Raw genomic sequence first — 27,133 nt, forward strand, 5'->3', positions numbered from 1 at the left:
ACGCAGCAGACCCAACAGCTGTTGGACGTCAGTCCAGCAGCAGGTGAATCTGCCTGATATTCGACCGTTGGATCTGCCCATCTGGGCATTGAATCTGCTTCATGAATGGGGCCCATGGCCTTGTATGATATGGACAAATGGATGGATGGTGTGGGTGCACTGCACACATCAAGGTGGGGTCCTCATGTCCTGCATGGACGGATGGTTGGGACATAGGATACATGCATCAAGGTGGGCCCCACCGTCCAACTGGAATGGACGGTGTATATATAAACACATACATCAAAGCTGGCACCACTCAGCACACCGTCCAAATGGACGGTGTGGATACAAAATACATTAATAAAGGTGGGTCCCACCTGCCCACACGTGTCACACGTGTGGGGTGGGCCCACACCTCAAAACAGATGGTTAGTGTGGATATAAACCACATACATCTTGGTGCATCCCACCTGGACGGATGGTTAGGATATAACCATACCTCCTAATTGTGCCCACAGAACTTGTTGACGTCATTACAGCAGCAGTTGTAGCTGCTGGGGTCCACATAGATGGACGGTGTTTGATAAAAACACAAACATCATGTGGTTTCCACGTGTGGAGCCCACGCTGCTCGGCAGCATGGATAAAACACTTAGATCACGGTGGATCCGACCGTCCTTGCTGGACGGTGTGGATGCCACACGTGACTGGCTTCACGTCCAGGCCTGGATGGACGGCCAAGATATAAGGCACATACATCCCCTAGGTCCCACGTGGACAACAGGGATGCAACACATATGTTAAAGGTGGGTCCACACATGTGGCCCACCAAAGCTCTGGATGAAGCTGATTTTTGTTTTCCCTTTCATACGGTCTAGCAGCAGTTGCTGCTGGACGCCTGTGCCTAGACGGTCAGGATCAGGTGGGCCTGTGATCTAGACAAAATGGATGGATGTGTGGATGTGGAACACACATCATGGTGTGTCCAGCACACACATCAAGGTGGGTCCACAGGGTGGCCCACTGGAGTTTAAATCAAATTGATATTTGTGTTTTTCCTTCATCCAAGCCTATCCAAACGACGGGCAGCAAGGTGGGTCCTGCAATCGGACGGTCTGGATCATCATATGTGTATCATCAGGTGGGCCACACATCAAAGAGAGAGAGAGAGAGAGAAGATCGATGGAGGGGCCCGGCCACTATGGGCCCTTTTAACACATGCATCAATATATACATCAATATGGGTCCCAAATCATGTGGACCCTAAATCAAAATCACTATCTAATGTTATGCACACCCACCATTTACTCTTCTTCTTGGATTCATGGAAAGCTAAACTCCTTGTGTAATACTTCATTTTTTAAACGGTGGGTTCCACTGTTGCCTTTAGTGTGGCCCACCTAAGCTGTGGATGGCTCTCATTGTTGGGCTCATGCTCTAACTTTGAAGGGCAAATTTAATGAACGGTGTGGATTTATCACGTGATTCCTGTGGGGCCCATTCTTAAAAAAATCAAAGCAAAGTGACGTGTTGACGCACATCACCCCATGTGCATTCATCTCCTCCACGACTCTCTCTCTTTCCTACTTCTCTGCGGTACGATTGCGGATGGGAACCCATCCACCTTGATTGTCATCATCATGGTGGGACCCACTCCTCAATCTAAACCGCCCATTAAACTCAGAACCCACCAACTCACCTGACATCATTTTTATACCCTATTTCTCATGCTATCGAGAGAAAATCTGTGAGAAGAAAAAGGGAGCTCAGGAGAAGGGAGAGTATTCGTGAGGGTTCCACATCGAGTTCAGAGTTGATCAATCCAAATTAGTACACATAAAAATCAGCATCGGTTCAGATTATTTTCCTCCCATCACACAATTTTTCCATAGCAGGTAGGTGATCAATCCCTAGTGAAAGATTCATAAGAAGTTGCCATATATAATCTAGACATTGAAAATTTCATAAGTAATTCCCTATTGAAGGATATTCTTTATTTGACTACTGAACCAATGCAAATATTATTATTATTATTATTATTATTATTTGCATTTAATATTATCTAGTGGTGATGATGAATATTTATTATGTGAACAATTATTTTTTTATGCGATGATTCTTACAGGTGTTCTGCCTTAAAAGGATCACCATATTATTTGTTATGGGTGCTCTAATATTATTGTTATAATGTTTCCTTATAAGTTAGATGCATCGCATGTGAACAATTATTCTTTTATGTAATGATTCTTATGGGTGCTCTACCCAGGGTCATTTCCGAAATGATCAGCACAACACGGGTGCTCTGCCTAGGGTCATTCCCAAAAGGATTGGCACGGGTGCTCTGCTCTGGGTGATTCATTAAAAAGATCAGTACACACGGGTTCAGTACCCTGGGCTTTTGTCCCTAAAAGGTTATACCGGTGCTCTGCCGAGGGTCATACCCTGAAAGGATCAACACCGGTGCTCTGCGGTGGGTCATCCCTTAAAAGGATCAGTACACATGAGTGTTTTGCCACTTCAAATCTTAGTATATTTTTTTTAAAGTTATGTTAAACCATTTACTCATTTCATATTCATGAATGTCAAATTATTAACTATGATTTTACATCCAATGTTCGCCTTATTTTGATTAATATGTCGAGGTTAAATTTGGTAATATTTGTGAGGCTTTCAACTCGGGATTGATGTGATCCTACTGAGTTGTCAACTCATTATGTTTTAACTGTTTCAGGTTATGAATATTTTGAAGATGCGGGGTATTACTATTAGTAGTGGAGTATGGAATGTGGTTGAATGCACGTGGCATGTCATTCTACATAGGATAAATTTTATTTTATTTTAGAACTCTGAATGTAGTAATGTTTGATTTGATTTTCTTACTTCAAGTTAAGTTCAATAATTATGCATCGATGTAATAATAGAGTATGTAATTAATTATCTTAGTATGTGTTTGGATTTTTAAGTTGTGAGCTATGGTGAGAGAAAATGAAATGCATATGAAATTGTCATACTTTATCTTATTATTATTATTATTATTATTATTATTTTTTATAGGTCACAGGTCGAATTTGGGTCCTGGACACCCTATTCAGGTGCCTGAATTTTGGGGTGTGACAAAGTTGGTATCAGATCTAGGTTGATCTTAAACATTGGACCTAAAATAGAGATTTAGCTTTAAGTATTCCTAAATGGCCTTAACTAGGAGATGAGAAATTTAGAATATATACATAAGATATTTTAATCTATTGTGATATAATACTTAGATCCCATTTATATTGTATATTAACATACAAAATCAAATTTGGATGTTAGGAATTTTTTGAGAATTTTTTTCAAATTATTTCTTAGGTTGGGCAGCAATAATTAATATAACATATTTAACTTTGAAAAATCATAACTATTTAAGTAAAACTCCGATTGAGGTGATTCAAAAACTCAATTGAAGCTTGATAAGTATAATTTTATAAAAAAATAGATAAAAATTAAAAATACTGACCATTGATGTATGTATTTGAGGTTAAGAAAAACCTGTCCAGAAATCATCCAAATCTGGACAGCGTGTACTCTCTGAATTTTTAAAAATTTTATAGGCTTCAAAATATTATGAAATTTTACAGAGGTATAGTAGACTTATAGATATATCTATTTAAAAAAATTTAAGTTAAAATAACATATAAAAATATCAAAAATATCAATTAGAATAACACCCTTATGACCAGAAATTTCTGCACATAATTCTAAACTACATCTTAGTTCAACTTCTCTTAGATCTTCATGTATACCTACATTGAACCATATGATTCTTATAATCTTAAAATTAATTATTAAAATTTATAATTCCTTTTATTCATCCTAGGCTATGACGGATCAAAGTGTGAACATCGGGGCCGCATCGGAGACTCAAGTACCCAATGCAACTAAGTAAGGAGCAATTATTGACAAGATCCTTTAGGCGATGGAAGAATTTGTCTCATTTATGGGAACACAAGTGCTTATAATTCAATCTCAGGAGCAAACTCAAGCGACACATGTAGCCCCTGAAGGGATGGGGTCCTTGGTGGAAAAGTTTAAGAGGCAGACACCGCCTACGTTTAAAGGTGGGCCTGACCCAAGTGAAGTTGAGGGTTGAAAAAGGCAGATGAAGAAAATTTTCTTAGCTATGTGATGTAACGAGCAATAAAAGGCTGAATTAACAATATATATATTGGAAGGAGAATCCGATCATTAGTGGAAATCTACGACCAGGGAGAACCAGAGAATAGAAAAGTGGACATGGGACCAATTCTGTACAAAATTTAAAAATAAATACTTTCCAGCTTATGTGCGTGCTCAAAAGGTTACAAAATTAATGAAATTAGAACAAGAAAATATGATGGTGCATCAATATGATGCAAAGTTTACAGAGTTGGCATGATTTGTGACATTTCTCATACCGGATGAGCTTCGTAAAGGGCAGAAGTTTGTTGAGGGACTGAAACCTTCTATCCGTACTCGACTGGCGCCGTTTCTTATTAAAACGTATGCAGAAACACTGGAATGCGTCAGGGTAATAGAAAAGGACTTTGATGAGCATTGGAGGAACCGCGAGCTGAGGAAGGACATGAGGAGTGAAGCCAGGACCATGCCTCATTCATCTCTCACACAACATGAAGCAAGTAAGCGGCAGAAGATGATGCTAACATCAGTACCCAGTCATGCCACTATGCAACTTTTAACGCAATTCACTGGGACTTGCCATAACTGTAGAAAGGTGGGCCATCCTACCAGCTATTGTCTTCTACCACCTCGTCATCAATATCCATGGAATCAAGGACCACCACGATCGTTTTATAGGATGCCTCTCCATTATGTACCGTCTACTTCGCATTAACGACCTCCGCCGCTGCCCCCTTAGATGGTTCATCCAGCTATGAGACCATTACAACCTTATCCTCTGAGGCCTGCACAACTACATCCACGATCTCAGCAACCTGGACCCCCTCAAGCTTATCCGAGACCACCTCAACAATCGCAACAACAGGTTAAGCCTCCCCAATATCAGCAACTGAGGCCAGAAAGTCAGGTGCCCCAACCTCAAGCTCAAGGACGTGTTTACGCTTTATCTTCATTCATAAATGATCCAGCCCAACTTCAGGAGTATGAGGACCCAAATCGAAACTATAAGGATCCAACGCTACCTCAAGATGATGTTGCATAGATGTATGAGACTACTACTTCTGTTTATGAGGACCCAGCACAACCTGCAGATATTACTCCTCAATATGGTGTTGAAGCTACTAATGATGTGGTGGAAGATACTATCTTGGCTTACACCTCTCTTGCTAGAGTATTATTCGATTCAGGAGCTACACACTCATTTATATCTTATTTCTTCACATGCTCACTTGGTATATCACCCGTACGATTAGATAAGAAAATTATTGTAACAATCCCTCTCAATAAGTGTATGAATTTAGAGCAAATATGTGAAGAATGCCCCATCATAATTGAAAATGAAATACTATAAGCAAATCTCATAATTATGCCTATGAGAGAATAAGATGTCATCTTAGGAATGGATTGGTTATCCCAGTATCGTGCCAAGATAGATTGTTCAGGAAGACGATTATGTTGAACATAGAAAGACGATCTTCACTGAAATTCTGTGGGACACGAAGAAGGAATGCACCGATTAGTTTGTCGGCTATTATGGGAATCGAGCAATTAGAAGAAGGGATTGAACAAATATCCGTGGTTAGGGAGTTTTCAGAATTTTTTCAGGACATTCTAAGGTTACCTCCAAAGAGAGATGTGGACTTCGGTATCGATCTAATGCCCGAAACTGCACATATTTCTAGAGCACCTTATAGTATGGCTCTGGTAGAATTAAAAGAATTAAAGGATCAGATCTAACAGTTGTTAAATCAAGGTTTCATTAGAGCCAGCACATCGCCATGGGGAGCACCAGTCTTATTTGTAAGGAAGAAAGATGGAACAATGAGATTATGTATCAATTATCGTCAGTTGAATAAAGTAACAATCAAGAACAAATATCATCTTTCTAGAATTGAAGATTTATTTAACCACTTTAAGGGAGCAAGGTTCTTTTCTAAAATAGATTTAAGGTCAGGTTACCATCAGTTGAGAATAAAGGATGATGACGTGCACAAGATGACTTTTAAGACTCGTTACGGGCACTATGAGTTCTTGGTAATGCCATTTGGATTGATAAATGCTCCAGCGATATTTATGGATCTTATAAATCGGGTATTCAAACCTTATTTAGATCGATTCGTTATTGTATTCACCGATGATATTTTTATATACTCCAAGACTCATGAGGAGCATGAGGAACATCTCAGGACCTCTCTACAAACGTTAAAGAAAAATCAATTGTATGCTAAGTTGTCAAAATGTGACTTCTGAAAGCATGAAGTAAAATTTTTAAGGCATGTGGTGTCAGACAAAGGGATATTTGTGGACCCAGCTAAAATTGAAGCATTATTAGAATAGGAGCAGCCCTCGAATGTGTCAGAAGTGCGAAGTTTTCTCGTCCTTACTAGTTACTCTCGAAGATTTATATAAGAATTCTCTAATATATCAAGACCCCTAATTAATCTAACTAAGAAGAATATGAACTTTAAGTGAGATCAAGATTGTGAGCAGGCATTTACCGAATTGAAGAAGCGGTTGACATCCGCGCCAGTTCTGGCATTACCGACCGAAGGAGAAAGATTCATCGTTTATACCGATGCATCATTTCAGGGATTAAGATGTGTTCTTCTGCAAGGAGGAAAAGTTATCGCATTCGCATCACGACTGTTAAAGACTCACGAACGAAATTACCCGACTCATGATCTAGAGTTAGCAGTAGTGGTTTTTGCTTTGAAAATTTGAAGGCACTACCTATATGGGGAACAATTCGACTTATATTCAGACCATAAGAGTTTAAAGTATCTCTTTAATAAGTAGGAATTGAATATGCGTCAGAGAAGATGTATAGAATTTTTGAAGGACTACCATTTCGATATTTCATATCACCTAGGAAAAGCAAATGTTGTGGCTGATGCCCTAAGTAGAAAGACACGAAGACTTGTGGCCAACCTAATGATCAAAAAGTAGGAGATGCTAAATGTTATCAAAGATTTCGATCTGCAACTCCAGCTTGAAGAACCTCAGGCGCATCTAAGTAACCTAGTAGTATAGCCTGCCCTAGTGTGTAATTTTTTTTTTCTTAAGTTGAATAGCTAAATTAAGCTTTTTTTTTTTTTAGAATTGAGATTAGATTATGATAAACTTTTCTCTTAGATTCGGCGTATTCTAGAAGCTCAAAAAGAAGACATTTGGCTACAAGAAAAAGGTGTAGAAGGAATGGGAAAGGAGAATGCAGGATAGCGAATTGACACTGATGAATGGATTAGGTTTCGTAGAAGGCTATGTGTTCCAAACGAACTTGAATTGAAGTAAGAGATTTTGGACGAGGCTCATAAATCAAGATTCACTATCCATCCATGGGAGACTAAAATGTACCACGGTGTTAAGCACCAATACTGGTGGAACAACATAAAGTGAAAAATCGCTGAGTACATATCTAAATGTGCGACATATCAACAAGTGAAGGTAGACCATCGAAGACCACTAGGACTCTTGCAGCCGTTACCAGTCCCCAAGTGGAAATGGGAGCATATATCTATAGATTTCGTAATTGAATTTTCGAAGACAGGTCGACACCATGACACTGTATGGGTGATCGTGGATAGGTTAACCAAATCTGCACACTTCATTCCGATAAAAATTTCTACATTTGCAGTGGAGTTGAGTAAAATTTATATTAAAGAGATCGTCCGACTTCATGGTACTCTAGTATCCATCGTCTCCAACCGAGATCCCAAGTTTAAATCACGGTTTTGGGCAAGTCTATAGGAAGCTTTAGGAACTACTCTCGATTGTAGCACAACATTTCACCCACAGACTGATGGACAAACAGAAAGGATGTATCAAATTTTAGAAGATATGTTACACAACTGTATTCTCGACTTCAAGGGCAATTGGGACGATCATCTGCCACTGGTGGAATTTGTATATAATAATAGCTACAAGCCAACATTGGCATGGAACCATTTGAAGCTTTATACGAAAGACCCTGTAGATCACTAAGCTGCTGGACCGAAGTAGGAGAAAGGACATTGTTGGGACCAGAACTTATTCAAGATACCTCCAAGAAGATTGACATCATTTGGGAACGTATGTGCACCACCTAGAGTCGCCAAAAGAGTTATGCAGATAATTGACGTAGAGACTTAGAGTTTTTTGTGGGAGATTATGTGTTCATAAAAGTTTCCTCAATGAAAGGAGTTATGCGTTTTGGAAAGAAAGGAAAGCTCGCGCCACGTTTTATCGAACCCTTCGAGATCCTACAAAGAGTAGGAGTTGTAGCATACAAGCTAGCCTACCGCCTCAGTTATCCAATATCCACAATGTATTTCACGTCTCCATGCTTTGAAAGTACAAGCCGGACGATTCTCATGTCATCGAATGGGAGCCACTAGAGATTCAAGAAAATATCACATATGAAGAGCAACTTGTGCGCATTCTCGATCGTAAGGAACAAGTACTTCAGACGAAGGTTACACCACTTGTGAAGGTACAGTGGAGTCATCACAGCGAGGAAGAAGCATCGTGGGAGCGAGAATAAGAAATTTGAAAAAAATATCCTAACCTCTTTTAAGTATATAAATTTCGAGGAGAAAATTTTGATAAGGTGGGTAGAATGTAATACTCCATTTTTTTAATAGTGGGTTCCACTGTTGCCTTTGGTGTAGGCCACCTGAGCTGTGGATGGCCCTCATTTTTGGGCTCATGCTCTAACTTTGAAGGGTAAAACTAATGAACGGTGTGGATTTATCACGTGATTCCTGTGGGGCCCATTCTAAAAAAAATCAAAGGAAAGTGACGTGTTGACACACGTCACCCCATGTGCATCCATCTCCTCCACGACTCTCTCTCTTTCCCACTTCTCTGCACTACGGTTGCGGATGGGAACCCATCTACCTTGATTGCCATCATCATAATGAGACCCACTCCTCAATCTAAACCACCAATTAAACTCAGAACCCATTAACTCACCTGACATCATTTTTATACCCTATTTCTTATGCTATCGAGAGAAAATCATAGAGAAAATCTGTAAGAAGAAAAAGAGAGCTCAGGAGAAGGGAGAGTATCCATAAGGGTTCCACATCAAGTTCAGAGTTGATCAATCCAAGTTAGTATACGTAAAAATCAGCATCGCTTCAGATTATTTTCCTCCCATCACACAATTTTTCCATAGTAGGTAGGTGATCAATCCCTATTGAAAGATTCATAAGAAGTTGCCTTATATAATATAAACATTGAAAAATTCATAAGTAATTCCCTATTGAAGGATATTCTTTATTTGACTACTGAACCAATGCAATTATTATTATTATTATTATTATTATCATTATTATTTGCATTTAATATTATCTAGTGGTGATGATGAATATTTATTATGTGAATAATTATTTTTTTTTATGTGATGATTCTTACAGGTGTTCTGTCTTAAACGGATCACCATATTATTTGTTATGGGTGCTCTGATATTATTTGTTACAATGTTTCCTTCTAAGTTAGATGCATCGCATGTAAATAATTATTCTTTTATGCAATGATTCTTACGGGTGCTCTACCCAGGGTCATTCCCGAAATGATCAGCATGGCACGGGTGCTCTGCCCAGGGTCATTCCCAAAAGGATTGGCATGGTTGCTCGACCCTGGGTGATTCCCTAAAAGGATCAGTACACACGGGTGCACTGCCCTGGGCTTTTATCCCTAAAAGGTTATACCGGTGCTCTGCCGAGGGTCATACCCTGAAAGGATCAACACCGATGCTCTACCGTGGGTCATCCCCTAAAAGGATCAGCACACACGAGTGTTTTGCCCACTCCAAATCTTAGTATTTTTAGAAAAGGTATGTTAAACAATTTACTCATTTCATATTCATGAATGTCAAATTATTAACTATGATTTTACATCCATTGTTCGCCTTATTTTGATTAATATGTCGATGTTAAATTTGGTAATATTTGTGAGGCTTTCAACTTGGGATTGATGTGATCCTATTGAGTTGTCAACTCATTATGTTTTAACTGTTTCAGGTTATGAATATTTTGAAGATGCGAGGTACTACTATTAGTAGTGGAGTATGGAATGTGATTGGATGCACGTGGCATGTCATTCTACATTGGATAAATTTTATTTTATTTTAGAACTCTGAATGTAGTAATGTTTGATTTGATTTTCTTACTTCAAGTTAAGTTGAATAATTATGCATCGATGTAATAATAGAGTATGTAATTAGTTATCTTAGTATGTGTTTAGATTTTTAAGTTGTGGGCTATGGTGAGAGAAAATGGAATGCATATGAAATTGTCATACTTTATCTTCTTATCATTATTATTATTTTTTTATAGGTCACGGGTCTGGAATTCGGGTCCTGGACACCCTATTCGGGTACCCGAATTTTGGTGCGTGACACCTTGGCTTCTTTGATGGTAGATGATGAAGGTTGAAGGGTTGAGATAGGGGTTTTGGAGGTAGAAAGTGGGCCACACCTAGCTTCTCCTTTCTCCCTTAAAATGCTTGGACGTTTCTCTCTTTTGGGTTGCTTGAAAAAAATGGTAGGGAAGAGAGAGAGAGAGAGAGAGAGAGAGAGAGAGAGAGAGTGGTTGTAAGGGAGAGGGATGGGTGTGAGGGGTATGAGTGATGGGTGTACTTGACTTGAGAGTTTACTTTGGTTGAGAGAGGGATGGGTGAGTGATGGATGTGTACTTAATTTGTACATTGATTGATTGATTCGATGTTTGGTAGAGATTCTCTTGGAATTTGTAACGTGCGGCAATTTTCTTGAAATAATTTCAGGCTTACAACTCCTAGCCTAGGTATATCATGAGCGTGCAAGATGCGGCATTAGAACCGTAGTAACGGCGTGGTCACTAGGGTACAAGTCTCGGGTCGAGCCGACTCAAATCTACGAGATACGGTTTAGGGTCGCGCGTAAATACCGATTATAGGTCGCTGGTTGCCGGAATTCGACAGGAGGATCACAAAAGTCTGCGGAACGGTACAGTCTAGGATACGAGTGTTACAGATAACTTATAAATAATCCAAAGTGGACCATACTCAGCCCATTTGGAAGATCTGAACCATCCATCTATCCTAGCACATAGTTTCGATCAAAAACTCAGTCTATAAGGACCCATGCATCCAGTCGGGTGCGCAACCGAGGGCACAAGAAGCAAATTGGAATTCCTTCAAAACTGCTGATCCGGGAAAAAGCCATCTATGTGACCCAACACCCTATCCTAGCCATTCAAACCCCTCCTAGAATAGTTCCGACCCTCCCCACGTCAATAGAAAGAATTAGAACCACAACCCTGCTTTTGGTTACGCAAACAGTTTGCATAAGGAAATCGAAAGATTTCCTTACTGCGTAAACGAGTTTACGCAGAGGATTTTTTGAGTCCGGACTGGCGATAAAGGGGTCCTACCGTCTACAAGAAAAGAAATATGAAAGAGAGAGAAAGAAAGAGAGAGAGAGGAAAAAAGAAAGAGAGAGAAACAGAAACAGAAAGAAAAGAGAAAGAAGAGAGAAAGAGGTAGAAAAAGAAAAAGAAAAGAAAAGGGAAAGAAAAGAAAGAGAGAGAGAGAGAGAGAGAGAGAGAGAGAGAGAGAGAGAGCTAGAGAGAGAAGAAGAGAGTGGGACGTCTAGCCTTGGTTGAGGACGATCTGACAACTAGAGGTGAGGGCTTTATCCTTTAAGCATACATTTATATGAGTTGGTAGAATTTAATTTGTCTTTGTATAATATGAGGGTTTTATCCTTTAAGCTTATATTAATATAAGTTGTTTCATTTATCTTGTCTTTTACATGCCTTCATGTTACTGTGAATTCTCCCTGTAATTATATGGTTTATCATCAGTTATTTGCCCTTTTGGGTTATAATATAATGTTGATTATGAGTGATCTTTATAAATTTATGTGGGGCGATGGATACAAGCCTTGCCTGTACCCTTACCAAATTTGTTGAGTTAGCCTTGCTACTCATCTATTTATTGAGTTGGCCTTTGCCACTCTTCTCTTTATTGAGTTGGTCACTACTATTCTTCTCTTTATTGAGTTGGGCATTACCACTCCTCTATTTATTAAGTTAGCCATTGCCGCTCTTCTTATTATTGAGTTGGCCATTGTCACTCTCCTATTTGTTGAGTTAACCATTGTTACTCTCCTCTTTATTGAGTTGGCCATTGCCACTGTCTTCTATATTGAGTTAGTTATTGCTACTCTCCTCTTTTAAGCCTTGTGCTATTTATCTTTAAGGATTGGGCATGTGTCTTGATACTCCAGAACCCCCGTGACTTAGATTATATTCCTTATAAGTGCGAGTGATGTGTTAAGAGGTATCACAACTAGTGATTAAACTATTTTATCATGGACGTAATGCACTCTGGGTAGAAGCCCTCTTGGTCGTCACATAATCCCATGAGTTTTTGGTAGTAGTACACAAATCGATGTAAATAACTCGCAATGTATGTTACATCACTTCCAGGATTGGATGTCATAAATAGTCACTCCATAAACAAATCGTGTCAAGTAATTCATCTGACTCATTGTTGTGCATCTCAAGGTGTTCGTGTAAATTCATGGTAGCGTCGAACATGCCGGTAAATTTTCATAGTGTGAGAATGCAGGTGATCCGGATTTTCTATGAATCGTATTCCACATTGTAATAATCACTATGTATGATGAACTGCCTACACTTTGCTAGACATGCATCTTAGGTAGGTTGTTTGTGCATGCTGATACCCTCGATTAGTGGAGTACGGGGCGTATCGAAACTCTTTCATTACTTTTATGAATATCTTGAATTATTGTTAATCTTAAAGGACAACTATCATTATGAGTATGGCATTGACCCTCTCTGTAATGTCCTGGATTTTCACTGTTTTGGATTTTTAAAAATTCTTAAATTTTTTTATGTAATTAACTTATATTATCACTTACTGACCATTAGCACTCAGTTTTAGTTTATACACGTGTGGTACCAGTAAAGAACCGCATAAGTCCAATTAATCAACCGTAGAAAACCAACAAATCTGCCCGATCACTTAAACACGGAATTTAGCCACATGATTTGCTCACATAGAGCCTAAATCTAACCGACCTAACACTGATTAATTAAGACAATCGTAACTAAATTAAAAGATATACTCGAAGCCAAGTTAGATAAGGCCTAGATCTCGACTAATGGACCAAATCAACCCCGTCACTCTTTTAGCCTAAAACCGAGAGTTTAGAGTAGTCATGGTCAAATCTTCACTTTCACTAGTTATAAATAAGCCACCTTATGAACATAGTTAATCCAAACCCTGATCATTACCTACGAGAAATCTCAATACCTAATTTATTCCAGAAATGCTCTGATTTTCTGAACAAGCTCTAGATCGCTCGTTAGTAGGCCACTAGTTCCAAAACTATAAAATAATGTATGTCTTATTCATGTATCGCATTAGCTAGGTTGTGGCGACTTGGGAGTTGAGGTCGCAATGAGAGAGTGTTGGTCATAAGCGATCGTTAGACGAAGTCGCTCGAAAGAGTGTTGTTGTGAGGTCATGCATCATATCATGATACATGCATATACATTAATAATACTAGTTAGGGATCTGTGAATGCATGTCTTTTATTAAATTCATCATATAATTAATGCTTGTTGTAACTTAAGGCTAATAGTAACCACTGAGTTAGCTACTCACTCCCACTTTGGGACGGTGTTTTAAAATACCAACCAAATACGTCATTAGATGTAGGTGAGGTGGAATTCGACTAGCTGATGGGGTGAGCATAGATAAGGTAGAGGAGCTTCTCTGCTTTCAGACCTTCGACGGATCTTTCTAGTCAGAGTTCGGGCTACCGCGGGGTATGGATCAGGGTTCTAGTCACTTTGGGTCATGTATAGGTAGGACCTAGTTCCCTATTTAGATGATTTTGGATTTGTGGGTTTGATACTTTTATATTTAGTGGCACTTGATACTGCTTTATGACTTACTTATGCTTCATGCCTTGCTAAACTCTCAATTGTTTATAAGATCATCCAAATGTAATTAAAATTTGAAGCCCATTAGGGCACCTATGGCACGTGGGAATTTGGGGGTCGAGTTCCTACACGGCCCCTGAAAAGCTGGGGTGTTACACTCTCCAATCGTACAGATGATGTAGGTGATGTACGGATTGAAGACTTATAAGACTATCTCCTTGTGGAAGATTATACTGAAAAAATGAGAAGATAGTTTCATAATTTAGTTTTATATTTCTGCTACGCCACTCTGATGATGTAATAAGATTTCATCGAGAAGGCATTTGATTATTTACTGAATTCTTTTACTCTAATAAGATGATCAATACAACCGATTTTATTCTCATGAATGTACTTAAATGTAATCTAAATGGAAAAAAAAAATATGGTGTGATTTTTAAAGCATCCAATTTATACATTATTAACGCCTAATTTTCTCAGGCAAGAGTATAAATTCTAACTGTGAAAATTTGGGATGTTACATTCGCTAAGTTGAAGGAATTTTTGACTCGCTGATCTTATTAGTCGATTAGGTCTAGCAAGCTGCTAATCATAGCTAGGTTAAGGGAAGCAAGAAGGAAGAAAATAAGGAGAATATGAAGGCGAAAGGAAAGGGTGCTGAGTTGAGAGCTGAGTTGACTCAAGACGAGTCAGGCTTGGGTTTTGAAAGAAAAGAATTCCATCTACACCAAGGTTGTTGTTGGATAGAGGTTTTCCAACACGTCAAGAAACTCCCAGGTTGACACCAAGTATGACTGATTTAGGCCAAGTTCTACCTAGTCGAGTAAGTCCAAGTTTCGTGTTCAAATTGATTCAACTCCTAGTTGAGTCGGGAAGATGAATTGAAATTGTTGAGGCAAGTTAGCCTCAAGTCTCCTAATAATGACTTAATTAGAGTAATTTAAGTTGTTCATGTATCTTTAGTCCTATCTTGTCGAGATCTAAATTGGACCGTGTTCAGAATCAGACCAATCAATCAAGTTTACTTGAGGTGAGTTAAACTTGGTTGCTTTGTGAATCTTAATACTACCCCAATTTTAGATTAATCCAATTAGTATTGATTTTCATGTAGGAGATCAAACCCAAATTTCCACCCTAAAGATTCCACTTGTTTCTAGTTGAATTAGATGAGAAGGTGAGGTAAGTTGATCTCTTGGAGAATTCTAGTTCAATTCAAGTCTTAAATTGATCCAATTTCATATTCGATATAAAACCCTAAGATCTAATCCCTTTTTCGAATCTAATTAGAACAAATAATGTAATATGCTAATCTTAACCGTACCTAATTCTAATATAAGTTAGGACTTATTTCTAAGGCTCGTATTTGTATTATAGTCACTTAAGAGGTCAATCCAAAATATAAGGTGAGGATCGCCCTTCAAGTTTTTCTATATCATGATAGTTATTTTAGTTCAATTATTTCATTAATGCTTAATTTAATATTCAATGAAAATTGAGGATAAATGTTAGTTACGATTCGAGTGATTCTTCATAAGTGATTGATGGTTGAATTTAAACTCAAGTATCTAAGCATTCTATGGATCTCAAATATCCTTATTCTAGTTTAAAATGAACATTCTATACGTGTGAGTGTTATTGATATTGTATGTGGCATGTTTTACCACTGGTGATCACTTGATGGTGTTTTTAGAGGTCCTCGAACTAATGACCATTTTTCGTATTGCATTAAATGAAATTTTATCGTGGATTTATCATCTTATGAATCATTTGTGCATATATAGCTTTTAAGGATAATCCATTTCCATCACATCCTTGAATTGAATATTTGCCCCTTATGATTATGATGGAATAATTGCCCTATGTGTCTTTAAAGGACTAATTCTGTATAACCTTGTGATGGTAAATGTCATTCGTCGAACCGTGATTGGCCACTAGTTGAAGAGGTTACCATTAACATCCTAAATGTTGGAGTCTCATGAGTTGGGAATGGTGATATGGGACAGAGTTGTCAACCTATGTTGGGTGACGAGCCCCTATAGTGATGTTTAAGCTTTCATAAATTGGTTGGTTACAATTGGAATAATAATTATTGGGGTAATTATGCATTTCATGGCATGCGGACTTTACCGAGGTTGATATAAGACACGGGGTTTTCTTGGGTCACTATGAGTTGTACCATAAATTACTTTACCAAGTAATCTTAAGTTATCATCACGTGCATTCGACTACTATAGGTTGTCCTTTTTGCATGGATCTTTTCGAGTGCTAATTCTCCTTAGACATATCGTGGAGTAATCTTTCGGGAGGCTACATCACCTTGGTTGTCCTCGTTGCATGGTCTTTTTCGGGTGATTAGTGTCCCTTGGGCGTACTCTGAGTACTTTTTCGAGTGGCTAGTTCTCCTTGGACGACCTTTTGTCAGCTGGATGAGCATTCCCAAGTCTATGAGCATGTATATGCATTCATGCATTTAAATAAGAATATCATTGTGCTCTAGTTAACATTTGCATATCTGATGAATTCTCTCTTATTACTATGATGGTCATTCTAAAATATTCATTTTAGATTTTTCCTGATGAATATGTTTAATTATCATGAGGTTTTGATAAATCTTAGGAGTTATACCTCATTGGGATAACCATTAACGCTATCAAACTATATTTAGTGTGCATGAGACGTAGCCAATGTGCATGTTGGTGCTCATGTGGAGTATAAGGAGCTAGATGATTTTGCGATTCCAGATTATAGATTTCATTTATGTTGAATTTGTATTTTCATGTATTTGTAAAGACTTTGGATATTAGTTTATACAAGCCTTTGGGCAACCACCTATATAGATAGTTGGATTTTCCTTTATGCTTGGCTGACTTTAAAAAGAAAACTAAAGAAAAAAATACATGAAATTAGGCTATTTTTAAAGGTTAACACTTAGGCTTTCGAAAAACGAGTAGTATATTTGGGTTTGAAGAACCGGGATGTTACAATCCCTAAAGTGATATGGTAAAATAGAAAGACGACATGGATATAGAATACATACATTAAGGTGGGCCCCATAATAAGGGTCGCACCATCTTGGCTTGGGCTAGGGCCGCACCTAATCCGCTGCCAATCCTGATGTTCACATGTTTGCCATGTGGTAAATATCATCCGCTCTTTAGTTTTTCTTTTTGTGTCAAAGGCAGAATATGGTCAGAGTCATCACCACATTATACTTGGCAGGGTGTTCTACCAACTAATTTGACTATAACTAAACGAATACCAAGATTCTACAAGGCTGGAGGCCCTAAAAGACTGGATGCCTTTGACAAGATTTGGACCTTGATGTGGCCTAGAGGATATCGATGGTTTAGATCACCGGGCTCGAGATTAGGGTGATCAACGGTCCGAAAGGATTAATAGTAAACATGCTTAGTCGGGGGTACATCTCCCCAACTCCAACGGTAGTAAGGACCACCCAAATTTGGTTTGGACAGACCCTTGGCACCTGTTAGACATCCGATCAACTAGAAAACGGACCAAACGGAGCAGATCTCAGCTGTACACCCTAATGCCTACAATCCTATAATTATTTGCGCGACAGTGGAGGCCAAAAATTGACAAGCGTTCATTATATTTTCTAAAAGCCACATTCCACTCATACTATGACATTCTATCTTATGAAGTCAGCGTATAAAATTACCAATGGTTTTTCAATAACCACCTATTTTCATCTCTATATACTGCATCACAACGACCATGAAGGCAGAGAAGCAAACTGAAGAAGCTATATAAGAGTACGTTAGTATGTATAAGGTAATTACGAAGGCTTAATTCCAAGGTTATGGGCTTTTAAGGGATAACCAGAAGCTCAAGGTGAGAGTAGGGATACAATCGGGACGTTCAATTATTTCTTTTCCACAAAAGAGTATATGATTCCTCCATTTTCCCACCTTTCGAAGTCAATTCAACAAAAACTCCACACATTTCAAACATCGAGACAATTCTTGCATTTTTCTTTAGCTAGCGTCTATCCCTATCTTTTTTCTTTTTTGCCTGCCCAATGAGTTAAATCTGTACATTAGAGCTGACGCAAAAAAATAATAATAATAATAAAATAAAAATCAATCAACTGCATAAGAGTTTGAGGGTAAAAGGTGCTTAATGGCAACCTTTTCTGTAACCAAGACCCTTATCTAAGAATCTATAGCGGTAGACCATATTGTTGGAGTCATTCAAGATCGAAAATCTTAGGATCTCTCTAATTAGAAATTGTTCCATAACGTCTATCCCAGCCATGGATACCATAAGTTTATTTGGCTAGTGGTGACTTTGCCAGGCACAACCAAGGAAGAAAAAAGGCCAATACAACTAGAATACAATAGTTGTCTAGTGCAGCCCGAACATGCATCATTACCCATTCCTGCAGGCAGCTTTCACACATGGTGAATGAACAAATTACTTGGACAATCTACTCATACCATCTTTCCATGAAAATATCCATCTAGCATGTAGGGAGCAAGAAAACAATTTTAATTGACACATACCTAGCCATGTGTTCTAAGAAAGAGATAGGTTTTTCTTATTTTGGTTCTTCCTTAGAAGCCAATTGCATGTGACATTGGGTACAGAGATATCTGTTCCTACAGCATTGTCGGCCAAAAAAGATTCTAATGCCTCTGATAAATCAACTTTGTAAGTTTTAATGTTTTTAAATACTATAATAGAACAAATTTCTACAAATCCGGTGGACCCAGAACTCATGTGGGCCATTCGACACTAAACAGTGGAATTGAATGCCTGATGGTAATAGAAGGTTTTCCTTTTTTGTTTTTTTCAATCAAGATGATAATTTCATGAACGATTTGGATGATATCTAAATATCGTGCTCAGTCAAAAATTAATTTCAATGGTGGATGTTGTTATTCCCACTATTTTGTTGGTGTGGTACACCTTAATTTTAGATTTCAATAATTTATATAATTTTTCAAAATAAAAGAATTGTTTTAAAATAGATGGAGGGATTAGATTTGCCATGGAGATTTTCGTGAGTTAAATCCTCCGCTGGCCACAGTCAGAGATTCATGTTGTCATGTAATACATTTCCATCAAATCGAATGCCAGTTGTCAGTAAAATCTGTAATGCTGTGGCCAATAACATTACAAACGAAACATCAAATAGCTGTTTGTGGCTAGCAGAGGATCTGGACTGAACCCATACGGCCCTTCAAGCGGATTGGCTGGTGTACCGCGCACCAGCTGCTGTAGGCACATGTTGTGCGCAGACGAGCACTGACGCTCCCCGAGCTCTGAGCTGTGCGAACGGTTCAAAGGTGATCAAAGTTTTATGGGCCCTGTAGTGATGTATTTATTATATCTGTACGGTTCACATATTTTTAGAAATGATTTTAGAGCATTATGCAAAAAAAAAAAACCTAAGGGCGTGTTTGGGCGGCTGGATTAGAAGGGATTAGGTGGGATGGGATTCAAAAAGCATAATTATTACACATGGCAGAGATTGTCCCCTGTTGTCATGAGATAAGGTTACTGGCATGCTTTGTTACTGACACCGGTGGTATATTGAATGGATATACCCACCATCATTTGAAATTAAAAATAACACACGTGTTATATCTAAACTGTTCATTTGTTTTGTAACCTCATGTTATGGTATGGGTTTAAAATTAAGGTAGACCCAAAACTTATGTGGCCCCAAAGAAGTTTTCAACGGTAAGTGTCCAATCCCCGTTACTTTCTATGGTGGGGTCCACTTGAGCTTTAGATTTACCTGATTTTCTGGCTCATGCTCTAAAATAATCTCAAAAAGTGGGTGGATGGTGTGGATATAGCCCACACATCATGATGGGACCTACACAACTTGCTAACATTAAGTAAAATTGGCACAGAACCCAGTGCAATTCCATCTAATCTAATTCCAAGCTTTTCCATTCTTCCCGAACATGGAGTGGAATTAGCACAGGACCAAATGAATCCTATCCAACCTAATCCCTTCTAATCCCCATGCCCAAACAGGCCTAATCATATCCCAAGATCATCTCGACCATACAATAAATAGCTATAGAGATAATGATTTTCATTGTTAAAAAATTATAGAGCCCACCATAATATTTGTTTTCCATCTAATTTATTCATAAGGTTACAAAGACTTGAATAGAGAGGAAAAACAAATATCATATGAATCCAAAACTTATGGGACCTCAAAAAGGGTTTCAATGATAGACATTCAACCTTCCACTGCTTTTTGTAGTGTGGTCCACTTAATTGTTAGATCTGTCTCACTTTTCTTTCCCAGCCTCATTGTGAGCTCATCAAATGGATGGACGGTTTGAATATAACAGATACCTAGAACTTGCTGGCATCAACACAACGGCTATATAGCTAGTTCGAGGTACACCAGCCAATCTGCTTCCGCCCTGGCGGAGATCATTTTTAAAGATCATTTTAAGTATTTATTCAAAAAATGAGAGGTATATAAATCTCAGGTGGACAACACCAAATGAAAACAATAGTGATGGGATATCCATCATTAAAATCTTCCTAAGGCTCACTGTACTGTTTATTTGAAATCCAATCTGTTTATTAGGTCATACAAGCCTAGATGAAGGGAAAAACGAAAAATCATCTGGATCTAAAACTTTTATACCCAAAATGTTTTAATGGTTGACGCTCATTCAACACTGTTTCCTGTAATGTGGTCCATTTCAGAACGGGATATACCTCATTTTTGGTCTTATGCCGTGAAATGATCTTTAAAAATAGATAGACGGCATGGATGAAACACATACATCATGGTGGGGTCCACAGAGCACCGACCACAAGCCATTGACTGGTGTCAGGGGGAGTAGCCAATCCGTACCCCGCTGGTATCTGACGACTGTACGAAGCAGTGCATAAGCGGGAGCTGATTGGTCCAGCTAAGCAATGGCAAGCCTGCCAGTCAAACAAACACCAGGGCCCCATAAGGAATAAGGACTGCACTTTGCAGTCTCGTGTCTTCACGCGCCACACGGAAGTCTCCCACAAGTGCCAAATAGCACGCGTGTCAGAGATCTGAGACGTCCATTAGACGTGCCCTCACACCTGACTTCCTCGATGAAAAATTCATTCTGTCCATCCATCAAGTAGTTGAAATTTTGCAAAGAAATGGACGGTTGAAATAAAAGGTTTATGGGCATCCATATCCAACAAACACGTGGGGCCCATTTGAAGAGTGTGCCATGCAATATTCAGCCAAGGTTAATTACCTGAACGCTCGTGATTTCACACACGTCGTGCTGCCGTATTCTCAGTGCCAGGAGAAAACAGCCTGGAGCCTTTATTCAGTTGAATCTGGACCGTCGCTTTCTTCTTCACAAATCGAAAGGCTAAGATAGCTCTATAAAGTATCTTCGACATTGCCAGATCGTCCACGGCGTAAGCCAACGTACAAAATGTACGGATAACAAAACCATGGGCCCCACTTTTCAGATTTGAAACGCGCATGTGCCATGCGACCCTCGGTTGGAGCATCCTAAAACGTTCACTTTACTAATTCCACACGCACGCGGGAGCACTGCATATCCGCACACCGGCCAACACGTCACAATGTAACACGTGTGGGTAATCTGATCTTCCTCTGGTATCTTTCCCTCTTTAGATCTTCTTCTATGAAAATATGGTCATTTTATAAAACTCAGATGGCCCACAGAATATAAAAATCCAAACCGTCAATTTATTTTCTACAGTGTGCATCTTTGAAGAGCTAAATTAACTTTTTTTTAAAAACTAAAAAGATCTAATAATTATTTCAAATATAATGGAAAGCTAAGATTTTAAATATTTGTTCATATTCATGTTTTCCCACGTGCGGGTATGAACCGATTGACACGCGCGTGGAAACAGTGATACTCCAAGTGGTCCCGAATCGTATTCCACACGTGTATTAACGCAGCGCGTAAAACACCCGAGCTCCGTGGCGCCACTATATCGTTTATTTAAATCCAATCCGTCCACCAGATAAGAAGTTTTATTAGAACCGTATATACAGAAGAGAATTCTCTCAAAATTCTCCAGTAGGCCACACCAAAGCGAACGATGTTAATTTTCTACTAAGAGGTGTGGCCCACATGATCTTTTTAACATACTGTTTTTTCTGCATTAACTTTATACTGAAGATTTATACCTGATTAACGGTTTTGATGAAATGAACTCACCATGACAGCCTCACACACAAACCTTTAGCTGGAATCCCATCCCCATCGTTCACTGTCGTGTTGTGGCCCACCTCAGTTAGTTTTTATCTCCTGTACCTAAAATCGAGGTTAGAACCTAGAGGACAGAGTAGATTTTACAAATACGACATGGTGGGTCCCACAGAGGCTGGTGTGTTGCAGAGGATTCCGGTTCAACGAACCCTCTTCCGGTGGAGGGCAATTTGGTAAATTTGAAAAGAGACAAGCAAGAATCAAGGAAAACGCCGAAGAGAAGAGCAGGCAAGTAACTGAAGAGAGAGAGTGCTGAGTCAGCAGTTTGACCGTCAGTGGTTAGGTCGACGCCAACCGCGAATCCCTACCTGAGTTTGTTAGTCTGGTAATTCCTTCTCCCCCCCTCTCTTTCACTTTAACCGAAGTTAGTTGTCTCTAACCACTCTTTTAACCGCCTCCTAAACCCTAATTAACTCCACCTAATCAGGGATTTGCTTACATAACAGACATTATCCACGTGCTCTCACTGTTATTTAATTTTTACCGCTACTATCTCCACCGCACACTTGAACTTTACTCTCGACAGATCTCCGCCGTTTGCTGGGTCCAAAGTTAATTTGATGGGTTATCATCTAAAAATCATTAAGAGTGGACGGTTAAAACCATATAATATGAGAACGGATTGGCTACTCACCCTGCCACCAGCCCGGTGGCTGATGGTCGGTGCTCAGTGTGCCCCACCATGATGTATGTGTTTCATCCATTCCGTTCATCCATTTTTAAAGATCATTTTAGGGTTAACAAAAAAAGATGAGAGGGATATAAATCTCAGGTGGACCACACCACAGGAAAACAATAGCGATTGGATATCCACCATTAAAATCCTCCTGAGGCCCACTGTACTGTTTATATGACATCCAATCTGTTGATTAGGTCATACATACCCAGATGAAGGGAAAAAAACAAAGATCAGCTTGATCCAAAACTTTTATGGCCCCAAAATGTTTTTAATGGTCAACATTCATTCAACACTGTTTCCTGTAATGTGGTCCACTTGAGATTGGGATATACCTCATTTTTTGTTTCATACCATAAAATGATCTATAAAAATAGATGGACGGCATGGATGAAACAAATACATAATGGTGAGGCCCTGGTAGGGGAATAGTTAATCCGTTTATATATAGAGAATAAATGGCCTATAATATGGACTGTCAAGATTTTTTTGGTAAAATCGGCGTAAACAACGATTTTAGCCGTGCGTTCGTTGGGGCATATCTTTGATTTCTCATCGTTCTAAAGAGCTGCATTTTTTTTAGAGAACTATAGCCATCCATCCATAGGTTGGAAAACGGATAGGTGTAAGAAATCAGGCCAATATATGGATTGTTTAGATAGTTAGATCAGTGTTAATTTTATGATATGGTCCATAAATTATACGTTGATCATAATGGAAGGTTTGGATCCATACGATGGCTTCTCTAAGTGTCCTAAATATACCTAGGAGCACCATTATTTACGGAGTATATGAAAGCACCGGATCAACCTTGGATAATGAAAAGCAATAAGCAGAGCTAAAGGGAAAGGTAAAAAGGTGAGGTAGCCCGCGGACTAATGTAAATCCTAGTCCGCCAGCTGGAACATGTGAGGCCCACCATGGCCAGGCGGTTGACTGTCCTTATTTTGGTAACATAGGGTCCCATCTCTTCTCTATCAATAATTTATACGGATGAGATTGTTCGATGCAACATGGGATTTGACGTGGACGAAAACGATCAAGGGAAGGAATACCAATTTATTTCAGTAGTTCGCGGACTACAAGAGCGGGCCTTTCAAAGTTAAAGCGTGCAGGGAGGGGCAGAGGCATTTCCAGAAGAGAAAGCAAAGGTATAGATACGGAGAGAAGGACGAGACGGACGGACAGATCCAGTCAACTCTCTTTGACCGGGATATCCAACGAGGGATAAGAGAGAAAATATAGATAAGAAGCAAGGGTAAAATGGTAAAAGAATGATTCGTTTTAGCTCCTTATAAAGCCCTCTCTCTCTTCTCCCTCTCGCCCCATTTGATTTCTCCCCCCTTGCTTTTGTATCTTCTCGCAGTGGAGAGAGAGAGAGATGAGAACGAGGAGAGGATTTTCATACCCTACAATACATCTCCAGAGCGAGAAATCGAAGGAGAAAACGAAAAGGAAGCGATTTTTCGCCGTAGGCGAAGATTATCTCGACCGGAAAAGGCCAAAGCTAGCGCCGGAGATTGCCGGAGAATCGGATTTCTTCGACGGATTGCCGGATGATCTCGTCGTTTGCATCCTCTACAAGCTCAGTTCTACAGCTTCTTCTCCTTCCGATTTCGTCAACGTCCTTTCAACGTAATCTTTCTCTCTTTTTCATCCCTCCTTCCATCAATCTAACCTCTCAGATTGATTTGTCTTCGTTTATTTCCATCAGGTTTTGTATTCGCTTTGATTGTAGGCAGATCTCTGCCTTTGAAACCCTAAAAATCGTTTTTTCCCTTCTTTTTGCTCTGCTTCTTAGGATATGAGGGATTTATTTTACTTTTTTTGGTGGAGCAGATGCAAGAGATTGAACGGATTAGGTTTACATCCTCTCGTGTTGTCAAGAGCTTCTCCGAAATCTTTGGCTTTGAGTGCTAAGAACTGGTCGGAATCCGCTCATCGGTTCTTGAAGCTCTGCGCCGATGCGGGCAACATCGACGCCTGTTATTCTCTCGGCATGGTAAGCCTCTATCTCAAATGCGGGAAAAAATCGTCATTGAATCATCTTTTTCTTAAATGTTGCAAACAAATCATTATTAAATCGACTCTCTTAGAAAAGGAGAAGAAAAATCTAAAAAATGCTCTCCGATTGCCTGAGTTTCCTAAAGAAAATGGTAAAAAGAAAAAGAAAAGCTTTCTCAATGGAACGTAGTGACGAATCGAACTAATCGTCGCAACCGTCAGGAAATCCGCAATCTTCTTAAAAGCATCGAAAAAATCGCACAAAATCTCTTTTAATAAAATAGCTTCCGAAAAATCGCAACATTTCGTCAAGACATTCGCCTAAAATTCCCAATAAATCATTCCTTTGAAGGCAAAAAATCGCAAGCATCTAACCAAATCCAAAAGAACAAAAAAGAAACTTTTTTTTAAAAAAAAATTGAAAATAAGCTAAACAATTTCAAAATCATCAATCTTCCAGAAAAATATCAATCGTCTGATGGAAATCCGTTCTCTTTCCTGCGCAGATCCGATTCTACTGCCTCCAGAGCCGAGGCAGTGGTGCGTCGTTGATGGCAAAAGCCGCGATTGGCTCGCACGCCCCGGCCCTCTACTCGCTCGCAGTCATCCAGTTCAACGGCAGCGGCGGCTCCAAGAACGACAAGGATCTCCGAGCCGGCGTCGCCCTCTGTGCACGAGCCGCCTTCCTCGGCCACGTCGACGCCCTCCGTGAGCTAGGCCACTGCCTTCAGGACGGCTACGGCGTCCGTCAGAACATCGCCGAGGGCCGACGATTCCTCGTCCAGGCCAACGCCCGTGAACTTGCCTCCGTCCTCGCCTCTTCTTCCTCCTGTCCGCCGTCGACGTGGCACCACCACCACCACCACGGCCACCGGCACGCGATCGGGTCGGGCTGCCCGCTGCTGAGCGATTTCGGATGCAACGTGCCGGCCCAAGAGGCCCACCCCGCGAACCGGTTCTTGGTGGAGTGGTTCGAGTCGAAAGGGGGCGTGCCGGGCCGGGACGGCCTGAGACTATGCTCGCACGCGTTGTGCGGGCGGCCGGAGACGAGGCGGCACGAGTTCCGGAGGTGCTCCGTGTGCGGAGCTGTGAACTACTGCTCCCGCGCGTGCCAGGCTCTCGACTGGAAGCTGCGGCACAAGGTGGAGTGCGCACCCATGGAGCAGTGGCTCGAGGACGAAGACGACGAGGACGAGGACGACGACGCTCATGATAACGGTGACGGCGACGCTAACGGAGAGGAGGATAGGATGGTTGTGGAAGAGGAAGATGGCGAAGACGGCGGATCCGTTGTGGAACGCTGACGGCGACGGTAACGGAGAGATGGGGTAATGTATAGTTTTCTTAAAAAAAAAAAAAAATTGGGGGACGGTATTTTTGTAATATAGAGGTAACGGCAGGTTTAAATTCGAAGAGGGTTTTTCTTTCTTTTTTAATTTTACCTGGGTGGGTGGAACGGAATGGGATTTTGGGTCTTGGAGGCCGAGTATGGAGAGCAAATAGGGGGAGTATTTATGTCGGCTCGGCGTCTTTGTAACCGTTTTTTGCCTTTCACAATTTCGACGAAGCTCTTTGTTTTTTTTAACAGAAACCTTGGAATTTTTTAGTTTGATTATTTTTTTCGAAATGCAAATACGATGTTTGAGTCTGCGTTTGTTTGTGGGCCACGGGATTGATGATCTACACCGCTGATCTAAAGGGCAGACACATGGCACTCCTGTTTCTTCCGTCTTTTACCTCAAGAGCGTTTATTTTTTTCGTCAAGAGAAATCAATGATCTGGACCGTTCATCAGTCGGATGGGTTCTATTAGGTTGATCCTGTTATCCTAACCGGCCAACGTATTATTGATTCGACAATTATTCTGCAAGTTGAAAGAAGGCCGTAGATAGCCTTTGAAATGAAAGCTCGATATAAGGGAGAAGACAGACGCCGAATGCCGGCAGCCGATTCCTGCCTCACTTTCTATGGGGCCCACAGTGATGTAAGTCTTATATCCACGCCGTCTGCTTGTTTTGCTATCTCATCTTAGATCATGAACCAAAATACGGGGCATATCCAAAGTTTAAGTGAACCACGCCACTCAGGAAACAGTGGGGATAACGATGCCAACTGTTAGAAACCTTCTTACGGCCCGCC

At 39.9% G+C, this 27,133-nt stretch overlaps 1 protein-coding gene and 1 long non-coding RNA gene across 2 annotated transcripts; both read left to right on the forward strand.

Annotated features, from left to right (window-relative positions):
• The first annotated feature begins 9,102 nt into the window (after positions 1 to 9,102).
• On the forward strand, positions 9,103 to 10,370 carry LOC131241422 (uncharacterized). The gene is made up of 2 exons (XR_009169024.1): positions 9,103 to 9,295; positions 10,140 to 10,370. It is a non-coding gene; the product is annotated as an uncharacterized LOC131241422 (long non-coding RNA).
• A 13,826-nt stretch (positions 10,371 to 24,196) lies between these two features.
• LOC131239495 (F-box protein At1g67340-like) lies at positions 24,197 to 26,645 on the forward strand. Its single transcript, XM_058237222.1, has 3 exons — positions 24,197 to 24,626; positions 24,831 to 24,993; positions 25,502 to 26,645. The coding sequence occupies exons 1-3, from the start codon at positions 24,373 to 24,375 to the stop codon at positions 26,297 to 26,299; spliced, it is 1,215 nt and encodes a 404-aa protein (XP_058093205.1). The 5' UTR covers positions 24,197 to 24,372; the 3' UTR covers positions 26,300 to 26,645.
• Positions 26,646 to 27,133: the final 488 nt, after the last annotated feature.

Source organism: Magnolia sinica, chromosome 3 (genome assembly GCF_029962835.1).
Source record: "Magnolia sinica isolate HGM2019 chromosome 3, MsV1, whole genome shotgun sequence".
Lineage (NCBI taxonomy): Eukaryota > Viridiplantae > Streptophyta > Magnoliopsida > Magnoliales > Magnoliaceae > Magnolia > Magnolia sinica.

Excerpts from the sequence above, each read along its gene's own strand:
- LOC131239495 (XM_058237222.1), top strand. The coding sequence starts at position 24,373 with ATGAGAACGAGGAGAGGATTTTCATACCCTACAATACATCTCCAGAGC. Across the intron at positions 24,627-24,830 it reads TTCGTCAACGTCCTTTCAAC|ATGCAAGAGATTGAACGGAT; the intron begins GTAATCTTTCTC and ends TTGGTGGAGCAG. Across the intron at positions 24,994-25,501 it reads CCTGTTATTCTCTCGGCATG|ATCCGATTCTACTGCCTCCA; the intron begins GTAAGCCTCTAT and ends TTTCCTGCGCAG.